The sequence below is a fragment of the Bubalus bubalis genome, chromosome X, assembly GCF_019923935.1.
Source record: "Bubalus bubalis isolate 160015118507 breed Murrah chromosome X, NDDB_SH_1, whole genome shotgun sequence".
In the NCBI taxonomy this organism is placed as follows: domain Eukaryota; kingdom Metazoa; phylum Chordata; class Mammalia; order Artiodactyla; family Bovidae; genus Bubalus; species Bubalus bubalis.
Genome location: NC_059181.1, coordinates 104,917,523 through 104,940,296, shown reverse-complemented (window position 1 = coordinate 104,940,296; position 22,774 = coordinate 104,917,523). Strand labels below are relative to the sequence as shown.

General features: G+C 58.7%; 2 protein-coding genes across 4 annotated transcripts; one reads left to right on the top strand and one right to left on the bottom strand.

Moving 5' to 3' along the window:
• Positions 1-2,846: 2,846 nt before the first annotated feature.
• On the top strand, positions 2,847-5,678 carry AVPR2 (arginine vasopressin receptor 2). Of its 2 annotated transcripts, none has more exons than XM_025275950.3 (4): positions 2,847-3,325; positions 3,841-3,892; positions 4,209-5,057; positions 5,217-5,678. In XM_025275950.3, the coding sequence occupies exons 2-4, from the start codon at positions 3,868-3,870 to the stop codon at positions 5,420-5,422; spliced, it is 1,080 nt and encodes a 359-aa protein (XP_025131735.1). In that variant the 5' UTR covers positions 2,847-3,325; positions 3,841-3,867; the 3' UTR covers positions 5,423-5,678. The 2 variants fall into 2 exon arrangements, with proteins under 2 accessions (XP_025131735.1, XP_006043723.1); XM_006043661.4 differs by having other exon boundaries at positions 2,849-3,325; positions 4,176-5,057.
• A 53-nt stretch (positions 5,679-5,731) lies between these two features.
• On the bottom strand, positions 5,732-21,563 carry ARHGAP4 (Rho GTPase activating protein 4). 2 transcript variants are annotated; one of them, XM_006043660.4, is made up of 23 exons: positions 21,391-21,540; positions 20,164-20,234; positions 17,328-17,535; positions 17,059-17,221; positions 16,785-16,847; positions 16,352-16,531; positions 15,624-15,752; positions 15,314-15,535; positions 11,435-11,536; positions 11,116-11,307; positions 10,929-11,013; positions 10,659-10,686; positions 10,337-10,439; positions 9,752-9,812; positions 9,563-9,640; positions 9,347-9,481; positions 9,133-9,238; positions 8,797-9,030; positions 8,634-8,707; positions 8,361-8,544; positions 8,080-8,172; positions 7,780-7,894; positions 5,732-6,667 (listed from the first exon to the last, which is right to left on the bottom strand). In XM_006043660.4, exons 3-23 carry the CDS (start codon positions 17,531-17,533, stop codon positions 6,434-6,436), a joined length of 2,787 nt encoding a protein of 928 aa, XP_006043722.1. In that variant the 5' UTR covers positions 17,534-17,535; positions 20,164-20,234; positions 21,391-21,540; the 3' UTR covers positions 5,732-6,433. The 2 variants fall into 2 exon arrangements, with proteins under 2 accessions (XP_006043722.1, XP_006043721.1); XM_006043659.4 differs by lacking the exon at positions 20,164-20,234 and having other exon boundaries at positions 21,391-21,563.
• Positions 21,564-22,774: the final 1,211 nt, after the last annotated feature.

Genomic DNA, 22,774 nt, shown 5'->3' with positions numbered 1-22,774 from the left:
CATGTATGGAAGTGAGAGTTGGACCATAAAAATAGCTGAGCGCCAAAGAATGGATGCTTTTGAACTGTGGTGTTGGGGAAGACTCTTGACAGTCCCCTGGACTGCAAGGAGATCCAACCAATCAATCCTAAAGGAAGTCAGTTCTGAATATTCATTAGAAGGACTGATACAGAAGCTCCAATACTTTGGCCACCTGATGCGAAGAGTCAACTCATTGGAAAAGACCCTGATGCTGGGATAGGTTGAAGGCAGGAGGAGACGGGGAGGACAGAGGATGAGATGGTTGGATGGCATCACTGACTTGATGGACATGAGTTTAAGCAGGGTCCGGGAATTGGTGATGGACAGGGAGGCCTGGCATGCTGCAGTCCCTGGGGTCGCAAAGAGTCAGACATGAGTGAGCAACTGAAAAACAACCACCATCACCTGTTGCCTGCCTGCACACCACTTGGCACAGGACTGCACTTCCCAGGATCTGGGTCCTGCCCCTCCTGACCTCCTCTCTGACCTCTGCCCTGGCACCCAGTATCTGGGGGACAGCCTTCTGTGGCCTTCTGCTCGGACACTGGGCCAGGGGAGCTCAGGGCATGCTCCTTGGCCACACATAGAACCTTTCTGCAAATGCAGTCCTGGGCAAGGCAGAGGGGGCTGTGCTGGGGAAGGGGCTTGAGGGGGTAGGGAGAGTGTCTGCTCAGCTCTGCCCCATGCCTGAGGCCACCTGAGGCTAATCAGCATAGCTCCATGGCTAAGTCTTTCTTGGTGGCTGGGGCAGGGGCCTCCTGGGGTGTCTCTCTCTCATAGGTCTCTGCTGCAGGCAGCAGGACTCAGCCCAGGCTCTCAAGGGGCCAGGGGAGGCCAGAGTCTCTCTCCAGGCATAGCCACTGGCCTCGGGGTCTGTCTGTGCCTTCCAGAGGTCCCCAGCACTTGCTTCCCTTCACACCCTGGCCTTGGTGTAGACACAAATTCCTCCTCTTGTTTCTTGGAACCCAGAGAAAGCCGCAGGGAGGGGCCTTCCCTGTGACTTTCCCTGGACTCTTGACAACAGGAAACAAGGAACACAGGGAGCAGAGATGGTCCCCGGCCCTGCACCAGCTCGCCACCAGAATCCAGCCCTGTGGGGCCCCGTTTGGGTCTGGGCAGAGAACCCTGTAAGGAGGTGATGGGGTTGGCACTTTATCATCAGCCGGCTCAGGTCTCTGCCCATCCTAGATCCAGGGCTCAACTTTCAGTCACTGGATTCCAATTTTACAGAGGGGCAAGCTGAGTCACAGAGAGCTGGTCACAGCCTTCCAGAGTCACGCAGTGGGGGAGTGGCAAAGCAGGTATCTCAGATTCCCAGGCCGATGGGGGAGTCCTGGGGACTGGGGTCCTATGAGGCACACAGGGACACAAGGCAAGAAGAAAGACACACGGAGTGGTAGTGTGTTGTTTCAGTCACTAAGTCGTGTCTGACTCTGTGACCCTGGGGACTGCAGCACGCCAGGCTCCTCTACCCTCCACTGTCTCCTGGGATTTGCTCAAACTCATGTCCATTGAGTCAGTGTGATGTGATGTGAGTTTTTCCCAGTGGCTTACAGTTTTCCTTTGAAAAATCTGTTCTATAATCTTACCTGGGAACTCCACTTTCTACTTTTTTAGTAGATCCAGATGGCAGCTGAAAAGTTCTTTCTATGCTTCTGGGTTAATAACACTCATGTGGTTACAGGCAGAAAGTGAGGATGCTCTTGTTGTTAGGAAGTATGGCTGATGTGTTCAGACATGCGGAGCTGGTATTCTACAACCGGCTCCCAAATAGAAAAAACCATTATAAATACCCATGTGTACTGTAGGGGTGTGGGGTGGAGCATGTGTACAAGCAGTGTGTGAACGTACTGTGTGCTGTATGAATACTGAACATGATGCAAGTGTGATATGCTATGTGTGGGTGTGTGATGTGGGTGTGTGCTGTGTGTGGGCGTGTGCTGCTGTGTAATGTGTGTGTTGTGTGCTGTGTGTGGGTGCATGGTGTGGGTGTGCAGTGTGGGTATGTAGTGTGTATGTGTGTGGGTGTGGTTTGTGTGGTGTGTGGTATGTGTGGGTGTGTGCTGTGTACAGTGTGTGCTGTGTGTCCTGCGTGCTGTGTGTGGGTGCGTGATGTGGGTATGTGGTGTGGATGTGTGTGGGTATGGTTTGTGTGGTATGTGTGTGTGTGGTGTGTGTGTGTGTGGTGTGTGGGTATGTGCTGTGTACTGTGTGCGGTGTGTGTGCTGTGTGGGTGTGTGGTGTTTGTGGCATGTGGTGTGTGCTGTGTGTGGTGCATAAGGTTGGGTGGACCCCTGTCCTAATGTCTCCCTACTGGTGCTGCCAGAGTCTGGCCAGGAGGAGGCCTGGCCTGGGCTATACCCGGGCCTATTCTGGGAGAGGCCGTTTTGGTCTCTAACCTCGCAGGTCAACAGGGAAGACGGACAAACAGGAAGACAGGGCCAATGTCAGCCTGGAGCCAGGCTCCGTGTGGTGTGTAGGCCGCTTCCTGGGGCTGGGCTGGGCCAGCCTGGACTGAGGGAGGTCAGGCACGAGAGGGCTGGCGAGGGGCGGAAATAATGGGCTGGAGGGGAGGGGGTCCTGGAGGCTGAGGAAGCGCAAGGTGGGGGGGGAGATGGGATGTGGGGTACAGAGACGGACAGATAGCTGTGAGGGGAGGCGGGGTGTCTGGCCTCCCACAGAGCCTCAGGGGAGGGAGCTGGCAGGACCTCACTCCACCGCCTTCCCACCCATCATCTCTGGCCCTCATCTCCGGGAGGCCTAATTGAGGATGGGAGGGGCCTTCACTGGCTGGGGACAAGCCCTCCCTCTGCCTAGTAGGAGCCAGAGGAGCCTGTCCCGGCAAAGGGGAGTCAGGCTTTGCCACGAGAAAGCTGTGTGGCACTGAGCCAGTGCGTCTCTGGTCGCAGCTACCCCACTTTGAAAATAAGACAGTGAACTCGGGGATGGCCCAGAGCTCTGCAGACCCGACATTGTCATAAGGCGTTGTGTAGGGGGGGTGTTGGGGGGTAGCCAGGGCCAGCTCAGGAGGGCTCAGGCCTTCTTAGGGGCAGCCTGGGGCCCCAGGGACAGACCTGGGATGGCTTGGGCAGGCCAGGAAGGGAAGCAGAGGAGGCCAGGAGCCTACTTCCCGGTACCAGAGGCCAGGAGGCTTGCGGAGGTGGGGGAGGAAGTCCCCTCCTGAGCTGGTCACTCCCAGAGGACTGGCTGGGGCGGGGCCGCCCATGGAAAGCCGATCTGAGCTCTGGGGCCACCTTTACGCCCGCTGCCGCCCAGCTGCCCAGGAGCCCGGGAGTCCAGCCAGGTAAGGGGGACGTAGCAGCCCTCCTACCCTGCCCCCAGCCCTCCAACGGTTCCCTCTCTGGGCCTCTGTCAGGGCAGGAGGTGGGGGTGGTCTGTATGTCTGCCTTGCTTCTCATGGGCTGCCTGGATGGGTCTTAGGCTGGGTTCGTCCATCTGTCTGATGACCCCTGGCGCCATCTTCCCCGGCCCGGTCATGGGCGCCAAGGTCTGTGTCTGCCTCAGTGGCCAGACCTCACCAACGTCGATTAGGCTAAGACGTACCCCCCAGGGCCCGGACATGAGAATGAACGCACACACACACAGTCAAACACACACAGTCTCACACACACACAGAGAGTCTCTCTCACACACACACGAGTCACACACACAGTCTCACAGACACACACACAGAGTCACACGCACAGGCCCCCACCCCACCACCCCGGCCAAGGCTCTAAGGACCCTTATCCAGAGACTCTGTGCAGCACGGCTGGCCCCTTGGGTGGGAGGCTGAGCTCACAACCTCGTCTTCCCCAGGCATTCAGGACTCCTGCACGCCCTGCCATGTTCATGGCATCCACCACCTCAGGTAAGTTTCCTGTCCCTCGGTGCCCCCAACTCAGCCTGCCTCCCTCACTGGAAAGAGCTGGCCCTCTGGTTCACCTGGGCCTGGGGCTGCCCTTTCCTCCCCACCACATGAGGTTTGAGGTGGTTGCGGGGGTGGGGGGTGTTGGACGACGTGTGTTGTGCTGGAAGGCCAGGAGCCAGGAGGGAGGAGGCTGGAGGGAAACAGAGGGCCCAGGTTGACAGCGGCCTGGTGCCCGGGCAGAATAGACTCACTGACTTGGCCCTCTGCCCCCACCTCTGCCCAGCTGTGCCCTGGCACCTCTCTCAACCTACCCCAGCAGGCAACAGCAGTGAAGGGGAGCTGTTGACTGCCCGGGACCCGCTGCTAGCCCAGGCAGAGCTGGCCCTGCTCTCCACCGTCTTCGTGGCCGTGGCCCTGAGCAATGGCCTGGTTTTGGGGGCCCTGGTGCGGCGGGGCCGGCGGGGCCGCTGGGCACCGATGCACGTCTTCATCGGCCACCTGTGCCTGGCCGACCTGGCCGTAGCTCTGTTCCAAGTGCTGCCCCAGCTGGCCTGGGATGCCACCGACCGCTTCCGTGGGCCCGATGCCCTGTGCCGGGCAGTCAAGTACCTGCAGATGGTGGGCATGTATGCCTCCTCCTACATGATCCTGGCCATGACGCTGGACCGCCACCGTGCCATCTGCCGCCCCATGCTGGCACACCGCCACGGAGGTGGCACTCATTGGAACCGGCCGGTGCTGCTGGCCTGGGCCTTCTCGCTGCTCCTCAGCCTGCCCCAGCTCTTCATCTTTGCCCAGCGTGACGTGGATGGTAGCGGGGTCCTTGACTGCTGGGCCCACTTTGCCGAGCCCTGGGGCCTCCGCGCCTATGTCACCTGGATCGCCCTGATGGTGTTTGTGGCTCCTGCCCTGGGTATTGCTGCCTGTCAGGTGCTCATCTTCCGGGAGATTCATGCCAGCCTGGGGCCGGGGCCAGTGCCGAGGGCCGGCGGGCCCCGCCGAGGGTGCCGGCCGGGCGGCCCTGCCGAGGGAGCCCGGGTGTCGGCGGCCGTGGCCAAGACAGTGAGGATGACGCTGGTAATCGTCATAGTGTACGTGCTGTGCTGGGCGCCCTTCTTCCTTGTGCAGCTGTGGGCCGCGTGGGACCCGGAGGCACCGCGGGAAGGTGCGTGGCGATGGCTGGGGCTGCGGGGCCCACCCAATCCTGGTGCATGTGCACCTTCATCCCCCTCCACCCCCCCAACGCAGCCAGCATGGCCTTCGAGCCTAGGTACGCTGACCTCGAGGCCCCCTCAGCCCCAGCCCCGATTCCCGCCCCACACAGGGCCTCCCTTCGTGTTGCTCATGCTGCTGGCCAGCCTCAACAGCTGTACCAACCCCTGGATCTACGCCTCCTTCAGCAGCAGCGTCTCCTCCGAGCTGCGAAGCCTGCTCTGCTGCACCTGGAGGCGCACCCCGCCCAGCCCGGGGCCCCAAGAAGAGTCATGCGCCACAGCCAGCTCCTTCTTGGCCAAGGACACCCCCTCCTGAGAAATCGGGGTGGCAGCGGGGGCAGTGGGGGTGGGCGCTGCTTTCCTTCTAGAGGCTCCACGGAACTCAGCTGACCGCCCACAAACTGGCTCCACGGGGGCCCGGCCGAGACATGCAGCCAGCCAGTGGAAGTCCTGGGGGCCCAGGGGGCAAAAAAAGGCGGTTGGGTCAGGGGCCATCCTTGCCCCCACCCTGTCTTGTCCCCCTTGGCCCTCCCTTCTGACCTTGCCTCATAAAAACTCCGGCTCATTTTCCACCTGGTGAGTCTCTTTGGATACTGGGGTACTGGAGAAATGAACACATTTTCAATAGGTTTCCCATATTTTTCTATATTTGCTTCTTTTTGTCCCCCTTTTCTACAAGGATGGTATTTTAAAAAATTCATGCATGTTTATTGCATTAAATGTGGGGGAAGTGCAGAGAGATTCTCAGGCCCCTCCTACACCCACAGACATGTGCACGGATCTGGAACCTACCACACAGGAGACGGGACTTCCAAGATGCAGGTCCCCAAGCCACACAGCCCTGTGCCAAGAAGCCCCAGAAGCTGGGTGCCCCGGCCTCGAGTGCTGGGGGTGCCAAGAGGCTGACCCTGTACCCACCTTCCAACCACCCACCCCTCCCAGCCAGACAGAGAACTGGCTCGCATCTGGGAGTCAATGCACAGGACTTTATGAATGGTTGCCAATGCCTGTCAACCCCCACCAGGCTGGCGCCCTCAGCTGAGCAAAGGCACCCGCCACCTACTGGCTGTCAAGGGTGACAACCAGCCACGAGCCCTCACACCCAGGGCCAGGAGGGGCCTGCCCCTGCCTCCCACTGCAGCAGCCTCCCAGAGGGGCCCAAGCCAGAGAGGGAAGGCAGGGGTGAGCTGGAGCGGCCACTTCCTCCTCTCTGCAGAGGGTCACGAGCAGGTATGCCGGACAGGGCCAGGGAGAAGCAAAGGGTTGGGGGCGCCTGGCCGGTTTTGCCCTGGGCTGGGGCAGGGCCTACAGAGGATGAGGGGGCCCTTCAGTGGGACTTGAATGGTGAGTCTAGGCCCTGGGGATGGGAGGTCGAGGGTGAGGCCGGGGCACCAGGGCCCCGCGAGAAGCCTTTGTTCTTGCCCAGGCGCCCACAACCTGGAGGCTTCGGGCTGCGAGGCCTGGGGCTCGAAGAGTTGTTGGTGCCCGGTCCGAGGCCCTGACGGAGGGCGGTCTTCCCCAAGAGCTCCTTAAACACAGAGTCCATGGTCTGTGCCACAGCCTGGCGGAGAGGAGAGAAACGCAGGATGTTGGCACAAGTGGGCCCCACCTGCCCAGTCGGTCCCCTGCCCCCAGGACAGTGACCTGACCCAGGAGTCAGGCCTGCTGATCCTCTGAACTCCTCTGCCCCCTGAAACAAAGTCCACAGCCACTGCCTCTGTGGACTGCAGTGATTAGCTCAGCCTTCAAATGGGAGCCCCTCAGGGTGGGCCCTGGGTACCCATCCTCTCCCCACTCTCTCCCTGGCAGAGATCACAGCCACCACCCCCTGGCTTGGGGGGCCCTCAGCCTCTCAAGTGCCCCGACGTCCCAGGCCAGGGCTCCCCCACAGCCCGCCTGGCCCAGCCTACCGACCACCTGCCCTGGGGTCTCATGGATGCTCTGCCCCCCACCCCTGGCCCATCCTCCCCCGGCCACCACACATGTGTGTCCCCGATCACCCCTCTGTCCCCGGTACCCAGGCCCGGTCGCCAGGCCACACCTGGGACATGGTGGGCTCTCTCACTCTCTGTCCCCAGGCTCACATTGTCCCCAGGCTCACATTGTCCCCCAGGGCTTCTGGCAGTGCCCACCAGGAGCCCACAAAGGGGTTTGCTTGGGCCAGTGGGCAGAGCAGGCAGCTGGGTCTCCCCAGGCTGCACCCCACACCAGGGCCCCATCTGGCACCTGCTCTCTGCCCTCCTGTAAGAACCATGACCCCGCCAGGCTCCCCAGTTCACCACCTCCCTCAGCCGCTTTTCCATCTGTCTCTTTCATCTTCTCTGGCTCACAAAGCGCCTGCCATGTTACCACCTGTCACCTAGCCTGGCTCTAGATGCCAGCCTTGAAGCCTGTCCCATGTGCTGCTTCCCACTCAGGAACCAAACGTGAGGCCTAAATGTGTGACTGCTCTCCCCCAGGTCTCCCACTACCTTGCCTCCAGGCCAGTCCCTCCCCACCAAGCTCACCCCCTTACCGGCCTGCCCCTCTCTAGGCTGGGCTCGGCCAGTGTGTCTGCGATCAGGAGGGTCAGACTTGAACCTCAGGCAGGAACAGTGGCTTGTAAGGGGAAGCAGAGAACCCACCCCTGGGGAGGTGCACCCCTCTTGCCACATGACCATCCCCAGCGCTTACCTTATCCACCTCCACGTGTCGTTCTGGGGATGCTGGGACCACGCAGGGCCGTCGGTACCCAGAGTGACTCCCGGGGATACCAAGAGGGATCTCAGGTGGGGTGCACGGCTCTGGCCTGCAGGGCACAGACAGGGAGCCTAGAGGGGGCCCTTGGGAGGCCCCGCGCTCCCAGGCAGGGGCTTCTCCCAGCCCAGGGCATGGGAAAGGGAAAGAAACAGCAAAGCTGGTCCCTGGCCATCCTGCCTCCAGCCTGGGATGGGCAAGCAAGGCCCAGAAGGGGTCTTCCCTGCTCCTGCTCACCTCTGGACGAGCTCCACCATGGGGAGCCCCTCTGAGCTGCTCAGCAGGTCCCCGGCGGCCAGCAGCCCCTGGCCTGCCGCAAGCTTCTCTGCTCTGGAGATGGAAAGACAAGACACTTGGAATGCTCACTCTGGGTTTGGGGTCTGCAGGGCAGAGGGCACAGTGCGGGCCAGCGGTCAGCAAGGCACAGCCTGGGCCTGCGGAACCTGGGACTCGGCATGCGGGAAGGGCTGGAAGCCCGGGGGTGGAGGGGGGGCTGGAAGGAGAGCCTCCAAACTCACCCCGCAGGCAGAGTGATATACTTGTGGGGGATGAGCCCCCGTGCCCCCGCGTGCTCGCCCCGCCACCAGTCGCCTGACGCCCGCTCGTGCAGCCGCAAGATGTCCCCGCGCTGGAAGGTCAGCTCCTGGGCCGTGCGGCCTGTGTAGGCAAAGCAAGCCACAGCCTCCACGACACCCTCCAGGTCTGGGGAGGAGAAGAGATGCAAGTGAGGTGGGGGGTTGCGTGGATGCCCTGGCCAGGGACCCCATGGGGCTGTCCTTCCCCACCCCTACCCTCCTCCTGGGCTGAGGTCCCCGGCTCCAGCTCCAACTCGTTGTCCCCCGTCGGGCCCTCCAACTGGGCATCCCTGTAGTCCAGAGAAGAGCGAGGTGGCTGAACATCCTCAGGGTGCCCCCTGCAGCCAGTCTCTCTCTCCTGGCGGCACCAAGAGCCTACCCCAAGCAGCTGGCAGAAGGTGGTGCCATGCACTTCTCATAGACGGGGCCGGGCAGCTGGGCCGGGGCCGGGAAGACCCGTCCAGGCTGGATGATGAGGGTCTGCACCAGCTGGTTGACACGGCCTTGCAAAGCCACTGGGTCCTGCCCAGCAGGGATGGGCAGCAGCGTCGGCCCAAAGCACACGGCCAGGTTGTAGGGGTCCATCATGTTCTCATCACTGTACTGGGCCAGGCTGGGGGTACAGACAGGTCATAGGCATGGAGCTCCTGGCTCGGCATCACCACGCCCCAACCTGGGATGCCCGAGCTCCCGCCCATTCCCCAGAAGCACTCACTGGTTGAGGAAGGTGAAGAGGTACCGCAAGACCACCAGCACGGGTCTGGGCAGCCGGGCCAGGAGGCCAGCCACGTGTTCCACCCGCTCGGCCACAGCCTCCAGCTCTGCAGACAAGGCCATCACCCCAGGGAGAAGCCATGAGCCCGGGCAAGGTGGCCACTAGGGAGTGGGGAGCCCCCCAACCCCACCCCACCCCCAGGCCCCTGGCTCACCTGCAGAAGCCAGCAGCTCTCCAAACAGGTCTGGTGGGAATATGGGGGGCTGCAAGCTCCGGAAGTAGAGTTTCAGCACGCCCGCCACCGAGTCCAGGTCATGGGCGGTGCAGCCCTCCACCAGCGGGTCCTCTCCTGGGAGGGGGCGAGGAGAGAGGCCCGTGACACCGGCTCTCCCAGCCTCCCCACCCTCCGCCCCACCTCACCGGTCCCCACCTCTCTCAAAAGCATCACGGATCTCCGAGATCTGGGGCTGGGCACCCGACACCCGGAAGATGCCCTCATGCTGCAGGCCTGTGGGAGGATGGAAAACTGGTGGGCACCAAACCTCCTCCTCACCCCCGCCCCTCCAATCTTGCGAGGGGCGGGGCAGGCCAGAGGCGGGAGGCCCCAGATCTCACTCACCATTGAGGTTAATGAAGCGGACACAGCTCTCCACCACCAGGGGCACGGGCTGGCCTGAGCTCTGCGGACAAGGACAGAGAGAGTGCCCTCCATGGTGGGTATGGCGCGGCACACCTTGCCACTCACTCATTTTCATTTTGTCTTAATGCATTCTGCAGTCAGAAACAAGGCTAGGGAGATGTATGCCCGGTGGAGGGGGGGGTGTCTGATCCCTGGTGCCGTGCCTGACATTTTATCTGTTTCCTGCTATGGAGTGGAAATGCCACCCAACTCTCTCTGCTGACCTCAAATCAAGCAATATCATGAACCTTGGGTTTGTTCACTTAAATAACCTGCTGATTCTTCTGAACGGTGAGAGACTGAATCATCGCCTCAAACAATAGTGTCATTTCTCCTTTTCTGATCTCTGGTGCTTTCCTGACTTCCCTCCCTAGCAAGCATCCCAGAAGTGGGGCCTGCGGGTATCCGTGCTCCTGGTAAGTCCTCAGCTCGTGGTAACTCATTCGGGTTCACAGGGGCCCCAGGGCTGGAGGCACGGCTGAAGCAGGAAGGGGCCTGCACTCGGTTGAAGGGTAAGGCAAGTACCTGGATAAACTTCTCCATGTCTCCCCCGAAGAGTTTCTGGTTATACTGGGAGCTGGGGCGGGGGGCACGGCTCTTCTGGAGTTTTCTCTGTGTGTACTGGGTCCTGTCGCGGTGAACAGGAGCTGCCTCTGAGGGGACCAGGCCTGGATACTAGGCTGCCTGGACCCCCCAGCCCAGCCCAACTGGATGCTGGGGCTCGCAAGTTATTCCAGAACCCTCTGGGCAAAATAAGTAGGAAACTAAGGCCACCGAGGAACAAGCAGAGGGGAGGTGGGGATACCATGGGTCCTTAGAACAAACTGGTCCCTCTCGAAGGACTCACCAAGTCACCTCCCGGTCTTCCTTGTCACCTGGGAAGGAGAAAGGGTTGGTGTGCCTCAGGCCAGGAGGTTTCTCGGCACATGGCAGAGGAACAGGGCAGCCTACAGGTGAGGGCAGCCGCAGGACAAAGAGCAGGATGGGGGCCGAGACCCTGGCTGGCTTCCTTCCTGTGTGCCCAGCACCCTCTCTGGCCAGGGAGAGGCCGCAGGAGAAGAGCCACACCATGGCTGGGCTGCTCCCGGCCCTGGGGGTGGCGAGGCAGGGGGCCCACCTCGCTGGATGGCGTCCTGCAGTTTCTCATGCTTGGCCTGCAGCTTGGCAAGGATACTCCGTCCACTCAGGTACTCCTGGAGTTTCTGCCAAGCCCCCGGAAAGAGCCCAGGGCTTTAGTCCTAGCCCTGGCCCTCCCTGGCCCCCACCACCCCACCCGCCCTCCTGGTCTAGCACCACCTCCCCACCGTGATGTAGAAGGTCTCAGTCTCCTGCTGCTGGCCCCGCCGCCGGCCAGCCTGCCGAGCCCCCGGGTCCGAGCTGGTGGACTTGAGGGACTCGGTGGACAGGCTGGCCTGGAAGGAGTCGAGCATGTCGCTGTCTTCTGACGCCACCACCTCCAGCAGGGCCTGCAGTGTGGCCTTCAGCGTCTTATTCACCTTGGGAGGAGATGGCACCCAGGCGGGAAGAAATAGGGGAGAGACGAAGAACAAGGAGGTTGAGTCAGAAGGAAGGGGAAAAGGAGATCACGGCCATCTGGCTCCGTGTGTCTAGGCCATCCTGTACCTCCTCTGTCTCGATGGTCTGGCGGTCCAGGCGGCTCTGGATATTCTGGGCTCTGGGCAGAATCTCATCCCGCAGCTCCATCTCAACCTGGATCTCAGCAACCTGCAGGGTGCAGCATTGGGTGGGGGGCAGTTAGGGCCGCACCTGAGACACCGGGATGGGCTGTGCAGCAGGCGCAGAGGTTTCTGGGGCTGATTTTCACTGCCTCGGGGGCTACTGCAGAGGGTCACCAGCCTTGACACCTGGTCCAGCCAGATCTGAAGCAGGGACCCCTTCTGAGAAGAAGGCAGTGTACACTCATGAGCACTGAGACTCATGCATGGATGTACTTGCAGCGCTACTCATAATAGCCCAAAGGTGGAAGCACCCCAAGTGTCCAGCCCCTGACGGGTGGATAAGCAAAGGGTGGTGTCTCCATGTAGAATATTATTCAGCAGTAAAAAGGGAGGAAATTCTCATACATGTTTCAACATGGGTGAACCCTGAGGACATTATACTCAGTGAAATAAGCCTTTTGTAAAAAAACAAAAAAACAGGACAAAAAGTATAAGACTCTACTTATATGAGGTGCCTAGAGCAGTCACGGAGAAGGCAATGGCACCCCACTCTGGTGCTCTTGCCTGGAAAATCCCATGGATAGAGGAGCCTGGTGGGCTGCAGTCCATGGGGTCGCTAAGAGTCAGACATGACTGAGCGACTTCACTTTCACTTTTCACTTTCATGCATTGGAGAAGGAAATGGCAACCCACTCCAGTGTTCTTGCCTGGAGAATCCCAGGGACGGGGGAGCCTGGTGGGCTGCCGTCTTTGGGGTTGTACAGAGTCGTACATGACTGAAGCGACTTAGCAGCAATGAAATATTTCTATCCAGGCTCTAGGAAACGCTGATGTGAGAAGACCCACCCCCCTCAAGCCCACATGATGGGCAGATCACGAGAAAGTGACTCTTTGGAAAGGATAAATCAGAGACTAGTCCTGATGAACAGGCACAGCAGCCACCACCATCTGTGCCTCGGCGTGGACCTGTCAGACATAAGGAACGTCACAGAGCATCAGCATCACACAAAGCCACTCTCTGGCCATGGCGGCTGAAGATAAAAACAAGATCACCTCATCAGCACATCCAAGCACGGACCAGAACAAGAACTTCGTCCAAGCCACAAAAATTACCAAACCTCCCGCTGGCCCGGCTAGAGTGCCGGGCGTTTCCCTCCTCGCTAATGACTGCTCTAGCCTCTTTCTACCCACCTCCGCCCCCTCTTCTTGAGAAGATTTATTAAGACACAGAATCAGAGTCACCCCTGCCTCCTGACAGCCTCCAAGTGAGAGCCGAGCCCCTCCCCCAAGTCCTTGAAGTTCTTTCCAGCAGCTGAGACACCTCCAGTTCCCCGTGCTGAAAGCGAGCATCACAGAACATTCCAAGTCCCTACCCGGCCACCCTGTGGGGAAAACCACTGTTGACAAGCTCTTCTCACACATACCAAATACCTAATCTATCTCTCAGTGCCTCCTCGGGAATAGGAACTGACAGCCAAGAACTGGCAGCAATCTGAGGGATAGCTCTAAAGTAGAAGACATAGGGACTTCCCTGGTGGTCCAGTGATTAAGACTTTGCCTTCCAATGCACAGAATGCAGGTTCGATCCCTGGTCAGGGGGCTAAGATCCCACATGCCTCAAGGCCAACAAACAAAATACAAAACAGAAGCAATACTCTAACAAATTCCATAAAGACTTTAAAAATGGTCCACAAAAAAAAATCTAAAAAAATTAAGTGGAAGACAGAGAGCAATGCAAGAAAACAGAAAAAATGTAGGGGACACGGGAATATCAAGAAAAATGATAAACATTTCAGAAAAATTTGAGAATATACTATATCCATGAAACAAGAACAAAGGGCTATTTTAAATAAGAACATGTAAAACAAACCAAAACTTTTTTAAAAACTTATGAAAGTAAATTTTTAAGAAAAATTAAAAAGGGGTGGGCAGAGATAAGTCAAAAAAATCTCTAAGAGAACAGAATTAAAAGGTATAGTGATGGGACTTCCCTGGTGGCCCAGTGGTTAAGAATCTGCCTTCCAATGCAGAAGATTTGGGTTCAATCCTTGGTCTGGGAACTAAGATCTCACATGTATGCAGTGCTGAGTCCTCGAGCTCTGGAGTCCACATGCCACAAGTAGAGAAAGCTCTTTCATGCCACAACTAAAGACACAATGCAGCCAAATAAAAATTTTAAATATACCTATATAGTATTAATAAACATAAAAGTTGTAGTGATGAGAAATAGGAAAGATAAAAGATAACGAAATTAGACAACCCATGAGGTTCAATATCTAATTACAAGAATTCTTGAAAGCAAGCACAAAGAAAATTAAGGGACGGAAATTACCAAAGGAACAATATGAGCTCAAAACCTTAAGACTTAAGTTTCTGTACTGACAAAGCCCACGGGTGGCCCAGCACCATGAAGGCAAAAGGATCCCCAAGGTACATCATTATAAAATTGTACATGAGGGAAAAGGACTATCCTAAAAGCTTCAACGAGAACAATTACAGGTGACAGACAACAGTGCAGAAATCAGAACGGCAGCTGAACTTCTCACCCACAATACTACTGAAAACTTGGAGGGATACTTTGAACATTCAAAAAAGAAAATGCTTTTCAACCTTGACTTCTACACCCAGGTAAACTACCAACCAATTTCAAGAACAGAATACGGGCATTTTTTTTCAGACAGTCTAAGTCAGGAAAGTATGTAGGAAGATGTCTGTGAAAACAAGGTAATAAAACAAAACAGAGGAAGACACGTGATCTGGGATGCAGAGGGTCTAATGCAGGGAAGCTCAGGACAATGGGGAAAGAAAGGTCCTGGACTGTGCTGGCCTAGAAGTCAATCAAGGCCTACAAGCTGGGACTGCATGGCTCCACAGCAGGTCTCTGAAGAGAAAAGATTGCCTGATGTGGTGGAGACAGACGGTGGTGATGTGGGGTGGAGCCTTAATCGTCCATGGAAGGGGATTGTAGGGCCTCTGACAAGCTGCAAAGCACAAGCAGCACCTGATGCATTGTCTGCAGCAGCAGCGGCCGCTAGAAGACTGGGAAGTGGCTGCATCTGGGGAGTGGGAATCAGGAACAGGAAGGGTGGGTCAGAGAAGGGCGGTGTGCCCTTGAATGCCTTGAGTAACATTTGACTTTATCAGATATGACTTCGGTCAAAATACAAATGAAATAAGCAAAAAAAAAAAAAAAAGAAAAAGGTCAGTGGAACCCCAGTGTACATTACAATCCAGTGTAATCCCAGTCCATGCTGATGAGGATAAACTGGTAAAGGAGAGTACAGCTCAGAGATGCATAAAAAGGTGCCCTAGTGAGGAATTCCCTGGAGGTCCACTGCAGGGGGCACAGGTTCTATTCCTGGTTAGGGAACTAGGGTCCCCCATGCCACATGGTGCGGCCAAAAAAGAAGATGCCTAGTTATATGCTAGTGTTGGCATGGTTTCTTTCCCTCCCAAGTTTGCATTGTGAAATGTCTAAAGCACACAGAACCACCAAAAGAACAGTATACAGGCAGCTGTCTACCACCAACAAGCCGGCCTCAAAATTGCTGCCATGCTGGCTATGTTTGCCCTTGTGGGGGATGTTGTGTTCACTAGTTGTACCGCAGAAGTGGGTTGGGGAGGTCTGCTTGCTTCAATGCAAGTGCAGAAACTCCAGAACCCCATTTGCCTTGAGGCCACTGCACAAGGGTCTGAGAAGTAAGTGGCATTCAAGAGGTTTGAGGTCTCAGCAAAGGGAAGGAAATCCATTCCACTCAGCTACCATCACAGTGAAGATCAGAACACAAAGCCATTTTCCTGAAGGCTGGGCAGAGACCCTCACCTCATCCCCCTCGTGGGGCTGGTAGTCGAAACGCAGCGGGGGACAGAAGGCGATAGCGTGCACCTCCAGCACCTTGGCCTTGTCACCTACAGGATCCAGGGCATCCACGGCCTCCTCCAGGCTGCCCAGGCCCTGCATCTGGGAGGCTTGGATGCGGCTCTCTGCAGCTGTGTAGCTCCGGAGCACTTGGCCCAGGGCCAGGTGGAATCCTGTGTCACAACACTGGGGAACAAGCGAGGACACGGCTTGGGAGGGCTCGGGGCACGGGCGCCCGGACCCCTCCGGACCCCTCCCCACACCCCACACTCACATCCATCAGGTCCATGACGTCTCGCAGGTAGTAGTTGCTGACGGCGGCGTTGACGCTGGCCAGGCTTAGCAGGTACTCATTGCGAGCCTTTGTGCACTTGAGTTTGTGCTCCAAGAACTTGGCGTGACGCTGCTCAGGATCACATGAGCCCCCGGGTCATCCACATGGCCGAATACCCCAGCCCTGCCTCCCGTGTACCCACCACCCTCGACACACACTCCCCACCCCTTCCTTCCCCATTTGGACAGCTCCCCCACTATCCCACTGGGCCCCTCAAACTATGTAGCCCAGAAGTTGAAAGGGTCTTCATTCCTAAATCCTGCCAGCCTCCACTTCCCCATCCTTCCTTCGGGGACCACCTAGAACATGTGTCCTCCCCGCTGATCACTCGGCCCCCGCATCCAACGTGTCCCCTCACTCCTCTAAGATCTCCCAGCACTGTATGAGGCGAGGATGGGTGGGAGGCAGGACCCCCAGGCTTGGGATCGCTCTTTTGCCAGCTGGGTTTGCAAGGAGGGGAGCATGTGGGCTGTCCTGGACCTAGAGGCCGTTCTCCTGCCCCCTGTGTCTACCAACCGAGCCTGGGGAGTCCCCCACCCCAAGAGCCAGACCTGCTTTCCTGATGCACACACCACCTCCCTGCAGGGCCCAATGAGGGTTGAGGACGTGAAAGGACAAAGGCCAGGAGCCAGAGCCTTTGGACACAGACAGGTGCCTCCCAGGCCCACCTTCTCCACCAGCCGCCCTCCCTTCTTGACGGAGCCCTTGCGGAGAGGCCCAGACTCGGTGCTGGTGGTGGTGGCGGTGGCACTTCGGCCTGCCCGCTTCTCCTCCTGCCGCTCGGCTTCACGGAGCTTGGCCTCAGCACTCAGGCTCTCCGTGTGGTAGACCTGATAGGTCTTCTTGGCCTGCAGGGAGGCCCGAGGCCAGGCAGGCCTGCTCAAGGCCGTGGCCACAGGCAGCCCGCCCCGTCCTCCTCCCAGCCCATCTGGGACTTGGGCCTTGAGCACTTGGCCCAGGCACTCAGCACCCGGGGCAGGGAGAAAGGGCCCGGCTTACCATCCCCGAAACCCAGGTCTCTCCCAGGCACCTGATCCTTCTCCCTGAGCCTGGCCCTGGGAGAGGTGAGGTGACGGCCTCCCTGTAATTGCGGGCTCTCACCATCTGAAGCTCTGACACCACCTCCAGGAGCTCCTCTTGCAGCTGTTGCTCCAGATCCTTACTCTGGGGAGGAGGTGAGCTGAGTGCCACCCTGCCCCAGGGCAACACCCACATCCATCCCGCCAGCCCTCAGCTCAGCACTCCAGGCTCCCACCAGCTCCCCCTGGCCTCCAGGGCCTTCCCGTTCCTGACACTTGGGCTTTGAGCATCCACGGGCTGCCCTCGCTGGATCCTGGGGTCTGCCCGCCTCCCGGGCCCAGGGCAGGGGTCTTGCCTTCTTGACCAGGCGCCCCACATCCTCGGCAATGTAGCTCAGGCGCTGGGCCAGGGGCCCGCCCAGCACCTCGCTGAGGGCTGTGCTCTCCCGGCTCTGCTGCCGAGTCTGCTGCAACAACACAGCCCAGCAGTGCAAGGGCGACAGCAGGGACGGCTCCTTCCTGGGGGTGAGGGGGTGGAGATCGGGGCTCAGACCGACCAGGAGTGGGCGTCGGGCCTCCCCTCCCCCCACCTCGGCCATCCCAGCTGCCCGGCCCCAGGACCCACCGGAAGCTCTGGTGCTCCCGACTGCTGCCCCCGAGGCGGCCTCCACGGCCGGAGAATCGCTCTACCAGCTTGTCGAGGCCCCGGGAGTACTCAAGCTCAACCTCGGCGCGGCGCCGCATGAACTCAGCCAGCTCCTGCAGCAGCTCCCGCCGCAGTTCGCCCTGCAGCTCCAGGCATCGCAGTTGCTCGCCCAGTTGCCAGCGCATCTCTGCAGGGTGGGAGGGCAGCTCAGGCTGGGGCTGTGGGCCCCCTGAGTCCGGGGAGGTGATGCTGGCCCCGGGGGGAGAGGGGCCAGTACCGGGCTCAGCAGTCCAGCTGGGCTCCGGGCAGGCCTGAGGAAATGGACCTCCAAGCGGAAGCTAAGGGGAACCAGCCAGGTGGGCCAGGGCCCAAGGAACAGAAAGGCCATTGACGGGACCATGGGCCAGGGCTGAGACGCAGTGGGGCCTATCCCTGCCAGGCATCAGTCACGTGGCCTTCCCATGATTCCCTGCTTCCCAGAAAGCCCCCAGTAACTTCCCCTGCCACTTGCGGTCCCTGGAGTGCCCAGGACTCCAGGAAGGGCAGCCTCTCCGATAAACACAGGGACGCACGGGGCTGCACAGGGCTGGGGCGGCCACGGCATTCTTGCCAAACTTGCCGTGAAGTTGCAGCCTCGGGAACTGGAAACCCGGCCCTCGGCCCCCAGGAGAAAGGGCGGCCCCACTGCAAGGGCCAGGCTGGCTGGTGGGGGCTGACCAGTGACAGGACTGAGGCAATGGGGCTGATTTCTGTTCCCAGTACCGACTCCTGATGACCCAGCTCCAGGGCACCCCAACACCACCTCTCAGCAGAGAGCCACACCCAGGGTCCCCACACTGCTGGCTTGTGACATCTTATCACTGGCTTGATTTGGCAATGCCGCTTTCCCCACAGAGACCCAAATCAAAGAACCACCTCAATGAGAATGACGAGCTTAAGTAAGCCATTGGCAAGCCCTGGGCATCCCAGGGAGAGAAGCCCTGTATCTTGGCTTCCAGCAAGTGGGTCACCCCTGTACTAACAGCTGTCCAGATGCCGGGGGTGGGGAGGGGGCATTAACTGATGTCTTCATTCAGCAGAATGTTGATTATACACCCAGTGGGTCTAGACTCAGAGACACACTTCCTGCCCTCCTGGAGCAGGGATAGGAACAGTGTGGGTGAGGGGAACAGCAGGGGAACAGGGGTGACAACGCAGAGCAGGAGGTGGCAGCAGGGAGGGGTTCTTTTAGAGGAAGGTGGTCAGGAACAAGCAGCTTTGGAACACAGAGCTGAAGGAAGTGACAGAGGGGCCGTGGAGACATCCAGGGGAAGAATGTTCAGACAGACGGCACTGTGAAGGCTGTTGCAGGCAGCATGGCTGAAGAGAGCCGTGCCGGTGGGGGTGGCAGGGAGAAGACGGCAAGGGAGAGGGCAGCCACAGCAGTGGAGCCATAGGGTCCTGCTTTGCTCTCAGGGCCCACTTGGGCCCTCAGAGCCTGGGCAGGGGTCAGGTGACAAAGGAAAAGTGCCCAGCCCCAGTGGCCACTACTGCACCCATCTAGGCAATAGAAAATTGGGGGTTTCGACCAGGAGCCAGAATTAGAGGAGGCAGGAAGTGGCAGGACCCAGGGTGGCTGTGGGTAAGGACTCGGTACTGGTACACTTGGGACTTCTGTCCCATCAGTGCCATCCCAAGGGGGTCTGTGGAGCCTGCGGCAGCCTCCATGGGTCCTGCTTGCCCAGCACTCCCATCTCCTCCTCTGATTTCCCATTGGAGAAGGTCCCTTTCCTACTCTCAACCCCTGGGTCTGTCTCCCTGGCTCCAGGTACCCCAGCTGTGGCCCCTTCACCCCACTCCACCGCTGGGACTAGCTCAGTGATAGGCCCGGGGGCCACCAAGCCCATGCTTTCATTTCACTGCAAACACTGAATGGGAGCACTCTCCACCTAAGAGTCAAGCTGGGTTAATGGAAGCCTGGGTGGGCGGGACTGCTTCCTGAAGGTGAAACCAACGCCGTTTCCTTACACTGTCTGAGGCCCGGCCCCAGGGGCCGACTCAACTCCATAGGCCGGCTGGAGTGGGCTCTCAGCCACTTGGAATCATGAGACTATTCGCTGAATCATGGTAACATTTTTTCAGATAAAAATCAATTTCATTTCATTCCAAGAAAGAGCTGAGATGTCCTGGCTTGCCCCGCTGTCCACTGGCATCTGCTCACCCTCCTGGAACAATAGTTCCCTGGGGACCTATCATAAGTGAGTAGTGCTCGCTGGGCCAGCACCAAAATGTTCATTTCTTCTTCAGTGCAACCAAGCCTTGGCTGAGATCCAGCAGACCTGGTGTCAAGCAGACGTGAGTCGGCAGGGTCTGAGCACAGCTGGCACCTACCTAAATCCCCAGGCTCTAGGCCACAGCAGCATCCGCTCTCAGATCTTAGCTGAGGTGTACTCATCAGGGAACCCTTCCCAACTTCCCCATAAACTAGGTCTGGCCCTCTTCCCATCTCCTTTCTGGACATCTGCGCTTTTCTTTTACAGTGGTTTTCATCATAATTGAAACAAGTTGTGTGATAAGTTGTTTACTACATGTCTCCTCCACTGTGAGCCATATGAGAGCAAGGATGGCTTCTTGTGTGCTCCTCGCTGTATCTTCAGGGCCTGGCAGAGAACCGACGCATACAAAACATCTGTCAAAAGGATGGAATCCATGTCTGCTTGCATTGCAGAGCCAGGACTGGGCCCCAACAACATTTCCTGTGAGCGAGGCATTCAGTCTCACTTCTGCTGACAAGCAAAGCAGAAAAGACAGCCTCCCAAACCATGACTGTGCTGACCTTTCAGAATTTCGGGTGTTGAGATACTGATCCTCTTTTTGTAGCATAGTAGGAAGTTTCTTTGGCGGGGGCTGGAGAGCGGAGGAGATGGGAAACAGAAGCTCAAGTCATTAGACGCCCACAGCAGGCGACGAACATCTAAAGACAGCCTTGCTCAAAGCCCAATCTTTTTGGTGTGAGTGAACTGACACATATCTGCCGACTGAAGGGTTTCCAAAGTCCTTCAGCTTCATGACGTTTGGGGGATACAGGCTGGGATTGCTCTCTCCATCTGAGGGATGATGCAGCAAGGCCTGGAGAGCTGGCTCGCCATGCTCAGTCACATCAAGCTGGGTCTGGACAGCAGCCCACCTTTACCAGACGGGAAGGACTCGTGCACACTAGTGCAAATTGTTTGTATCACAGAATTACACTGGACTCTCCACCTCTGGACTGGAAGGACATTCGAGGTTCATTTTCTTACACCTCCTAGGACCTATGGTGCTGTGTGACCATGAGCACACTCTGAGCTGCGTCTCCTTCATCGGTAAAATCGAGTGATTGAGACACCAGGAAACTGCTGGTGCTTGGATGTGGCTTTCTTCCCTTTGCGAGAGCCACCACACCCTGAATAAGACCCGGAGACAAGCTGTCGCCTAAGTTTGCAAGACTCATTTGCATGCGATTTGCACAGAGTGTTTATCAGAACCCAAAGAGGTCTGCTCTGCAGTCCTCCATTCGCTGTGCCAGCTGGACCCAGAGTGGCCTTCAACTCAGAACCACCGCAGGGCCCAAAGAAGGGCAACCGGGACTGGGCTATAGGACTGGAGTGGTCTTAGGGTAAAGCCATCACTAATCCACCCATTGAAGCCCCTGGACCCCCTTACCCAGCCCCCTTCAGCAAAGTCAAGGTGTTCCACTTTCTGGTGGCTAGAATGCCACTTTTTGAAGGAAACCAGGTGCTCCCCTTTCCTCCTCGGGCTCCTGAGGGGCAGGGAGAACCTAGGAGAGCAGAGCTACCAGGACAGGAATGGAGGGAAGGAGGAAGGAAGTGGGACCAGTGGCGGTTGAGGCCGAAGGGGCGTGAGGAGGCGGGCAGGGGGCTCGGGTTCCCTCCCTCAGCCCGCTCCGGAGGTTGCTGGGGGTAGGCCGCGAGCCCCAGGCCAGCAGCCAGCACATTGCAGGGTCTCCCACGACCTTTGGGGTCTCCGCGGGGAAACGGGCCAGGAGCACCCAGTGCCCTCTCACCTTTGACCTGCGCCTCATAGTCAGCCTGCGGCCCTCGCTCTCGGCGTAGCTTCCCATGCGTGGCCATGACCGCTGGGCGGCCGCGCCGTTGAGCCCGGCTGCTCCCACGCGGCCTCGAGCGGGCCAGGCGCGGGGACCCGCGGGCCGGCAGCCAGCACCCTGTGCCGGCCCCGCCCTGCCCTGTCCCGCCCCCAACGCGGCTCCTGGGGCGGGGCGCCCCGGGCCTGGCACTGCCCACGAGGGTCTCGGTGCCGGTGTGTTTCTCACTGTGGCTGGACCTTGCCGTTCCCCCCCCAACCCCGGGCACACAGGGCACGCCCCCAGGCAGCCTTGTGCCCCAGGTTCAGCTGCCAAGCAGCCAGGGTCGCTGTGAGAGCCCCAAGGTGCCCAACAAGCTGGCACCCTCTGGCTGCCTCTCCCTCCCAAACTCCAGAGGGCTTGTGGTCCCCATTGCCAGACTGCACCCCTCACATCGTGGCCATCAGCCATCAATGCCAGTGTGCAGCAACACCATAGCTGCTCCTGACCGCCGGGCTCCCCTGGATCAGCTGCCTTCCCTTAGACCCCCAGGACATCCAATGGGGCCCACCCTTCCCAACACTAGGAGAGCCAGGGGGTTAGGAAGATCAACAGGGGAGACCAGAACCTGCCCTTGGTCCCTCCAGGCCGCATGGTGGAGTGGGGGCAGGGGCAGAGGGCAGGGCTAGGCTCAGGTTCCCCTTCTGTTCAGCCCCATAGAGAGGAACCAGCCTTGTTTCCCCATAGGTGGTTACCACTTCCTGCTACCGGAAGACACTCTTCTGTCTCCTTTCCCCTGCACCTCACACCTGCTCTGTCTTAGGCCTGGGGGGCTGAGGAGGGGTAGCCCTCTTCCTGCACCCTCAGAACAGGGCCTTACTGAGCCCGGGGGTCAGCTTGGGGCTCCTCTTATCTAGGGATGCTTCACGTCTCTCTAGCAACACAAAGTCAGAGGGCAAGTTTTTCTCTGGTATACTAAGGCAGGATGCAGTTAGCAGGTAGACAAGGCAGAGTAGACAACTGTGTTAGAGAAATCCCTGGGGTACACATATGGTGACAAGGGTGGCAAAGGTATTTAGGCTTTGGGGTGGTGCCCAGGGAAGGGGAGCCTGTGGGCACTTGTGCAAGGGGTCCAGGCATGTGTTTGCATGGAAGTCAAAGTCAGCCTCCGTGCGAATGTGGACACACGTGACCCTGACCTGCAGCTCTGCAAGGGAGGGGACTTTGCACAGGTACTTCCTGGCTTTCAACTGTGCACAGTTCTCTTGCCCAGAAGGGGAAAACATACCTTCTCAGCTCCCTGCCCCCCACCCCCCGTGTCTAGGCCCTTCTCTAAGGTGCAGTGTGTGCACCGGGGACTGGGGCT

Coding starts and splice junctions, on each gene's coding strand:
- AVPR2 (XM_006043661.4), top strand. CDS start 3,868: ATGTTCATGGCATCCACCACCTCAG. Junction 3,893..4,175: donor CATGGCATCCACCACCTCAG/GTAAGTTTCCTG, acceptor ACCTCTGCCCAG/CTGTGCCCTGGCACCTCTCT. Junction 5,058..5,216: donor CCCGGAGGCACCGCGGGAAG/GTGCGTGGCGAT, acceptor CGCCCCACACAG/GGCCTCCCTTCGTGTTGCTC.
- ARHGAP4 (XM_006043659.4), bottom strand. CDS start 21,457: ATGGCCACGCATGGGAAGCTACGCCGAGAGCGAGGGCCGCAGGCTGAC. Junction 17,536..21,390: donor CTATGAGGCGCAGGTCAAAG/GTGAGAGGGCAC, acceptor CCCACCCTGCAG/AGATGCGCTGGCAACTGGGC. Junction 11,014..11,115: donor CTGAGACCTTCTACATCACG/GTGGGGAGGTGG, acceptor GGGGCTTGGCAG/AAACTCCAGGAGTACCTGAG.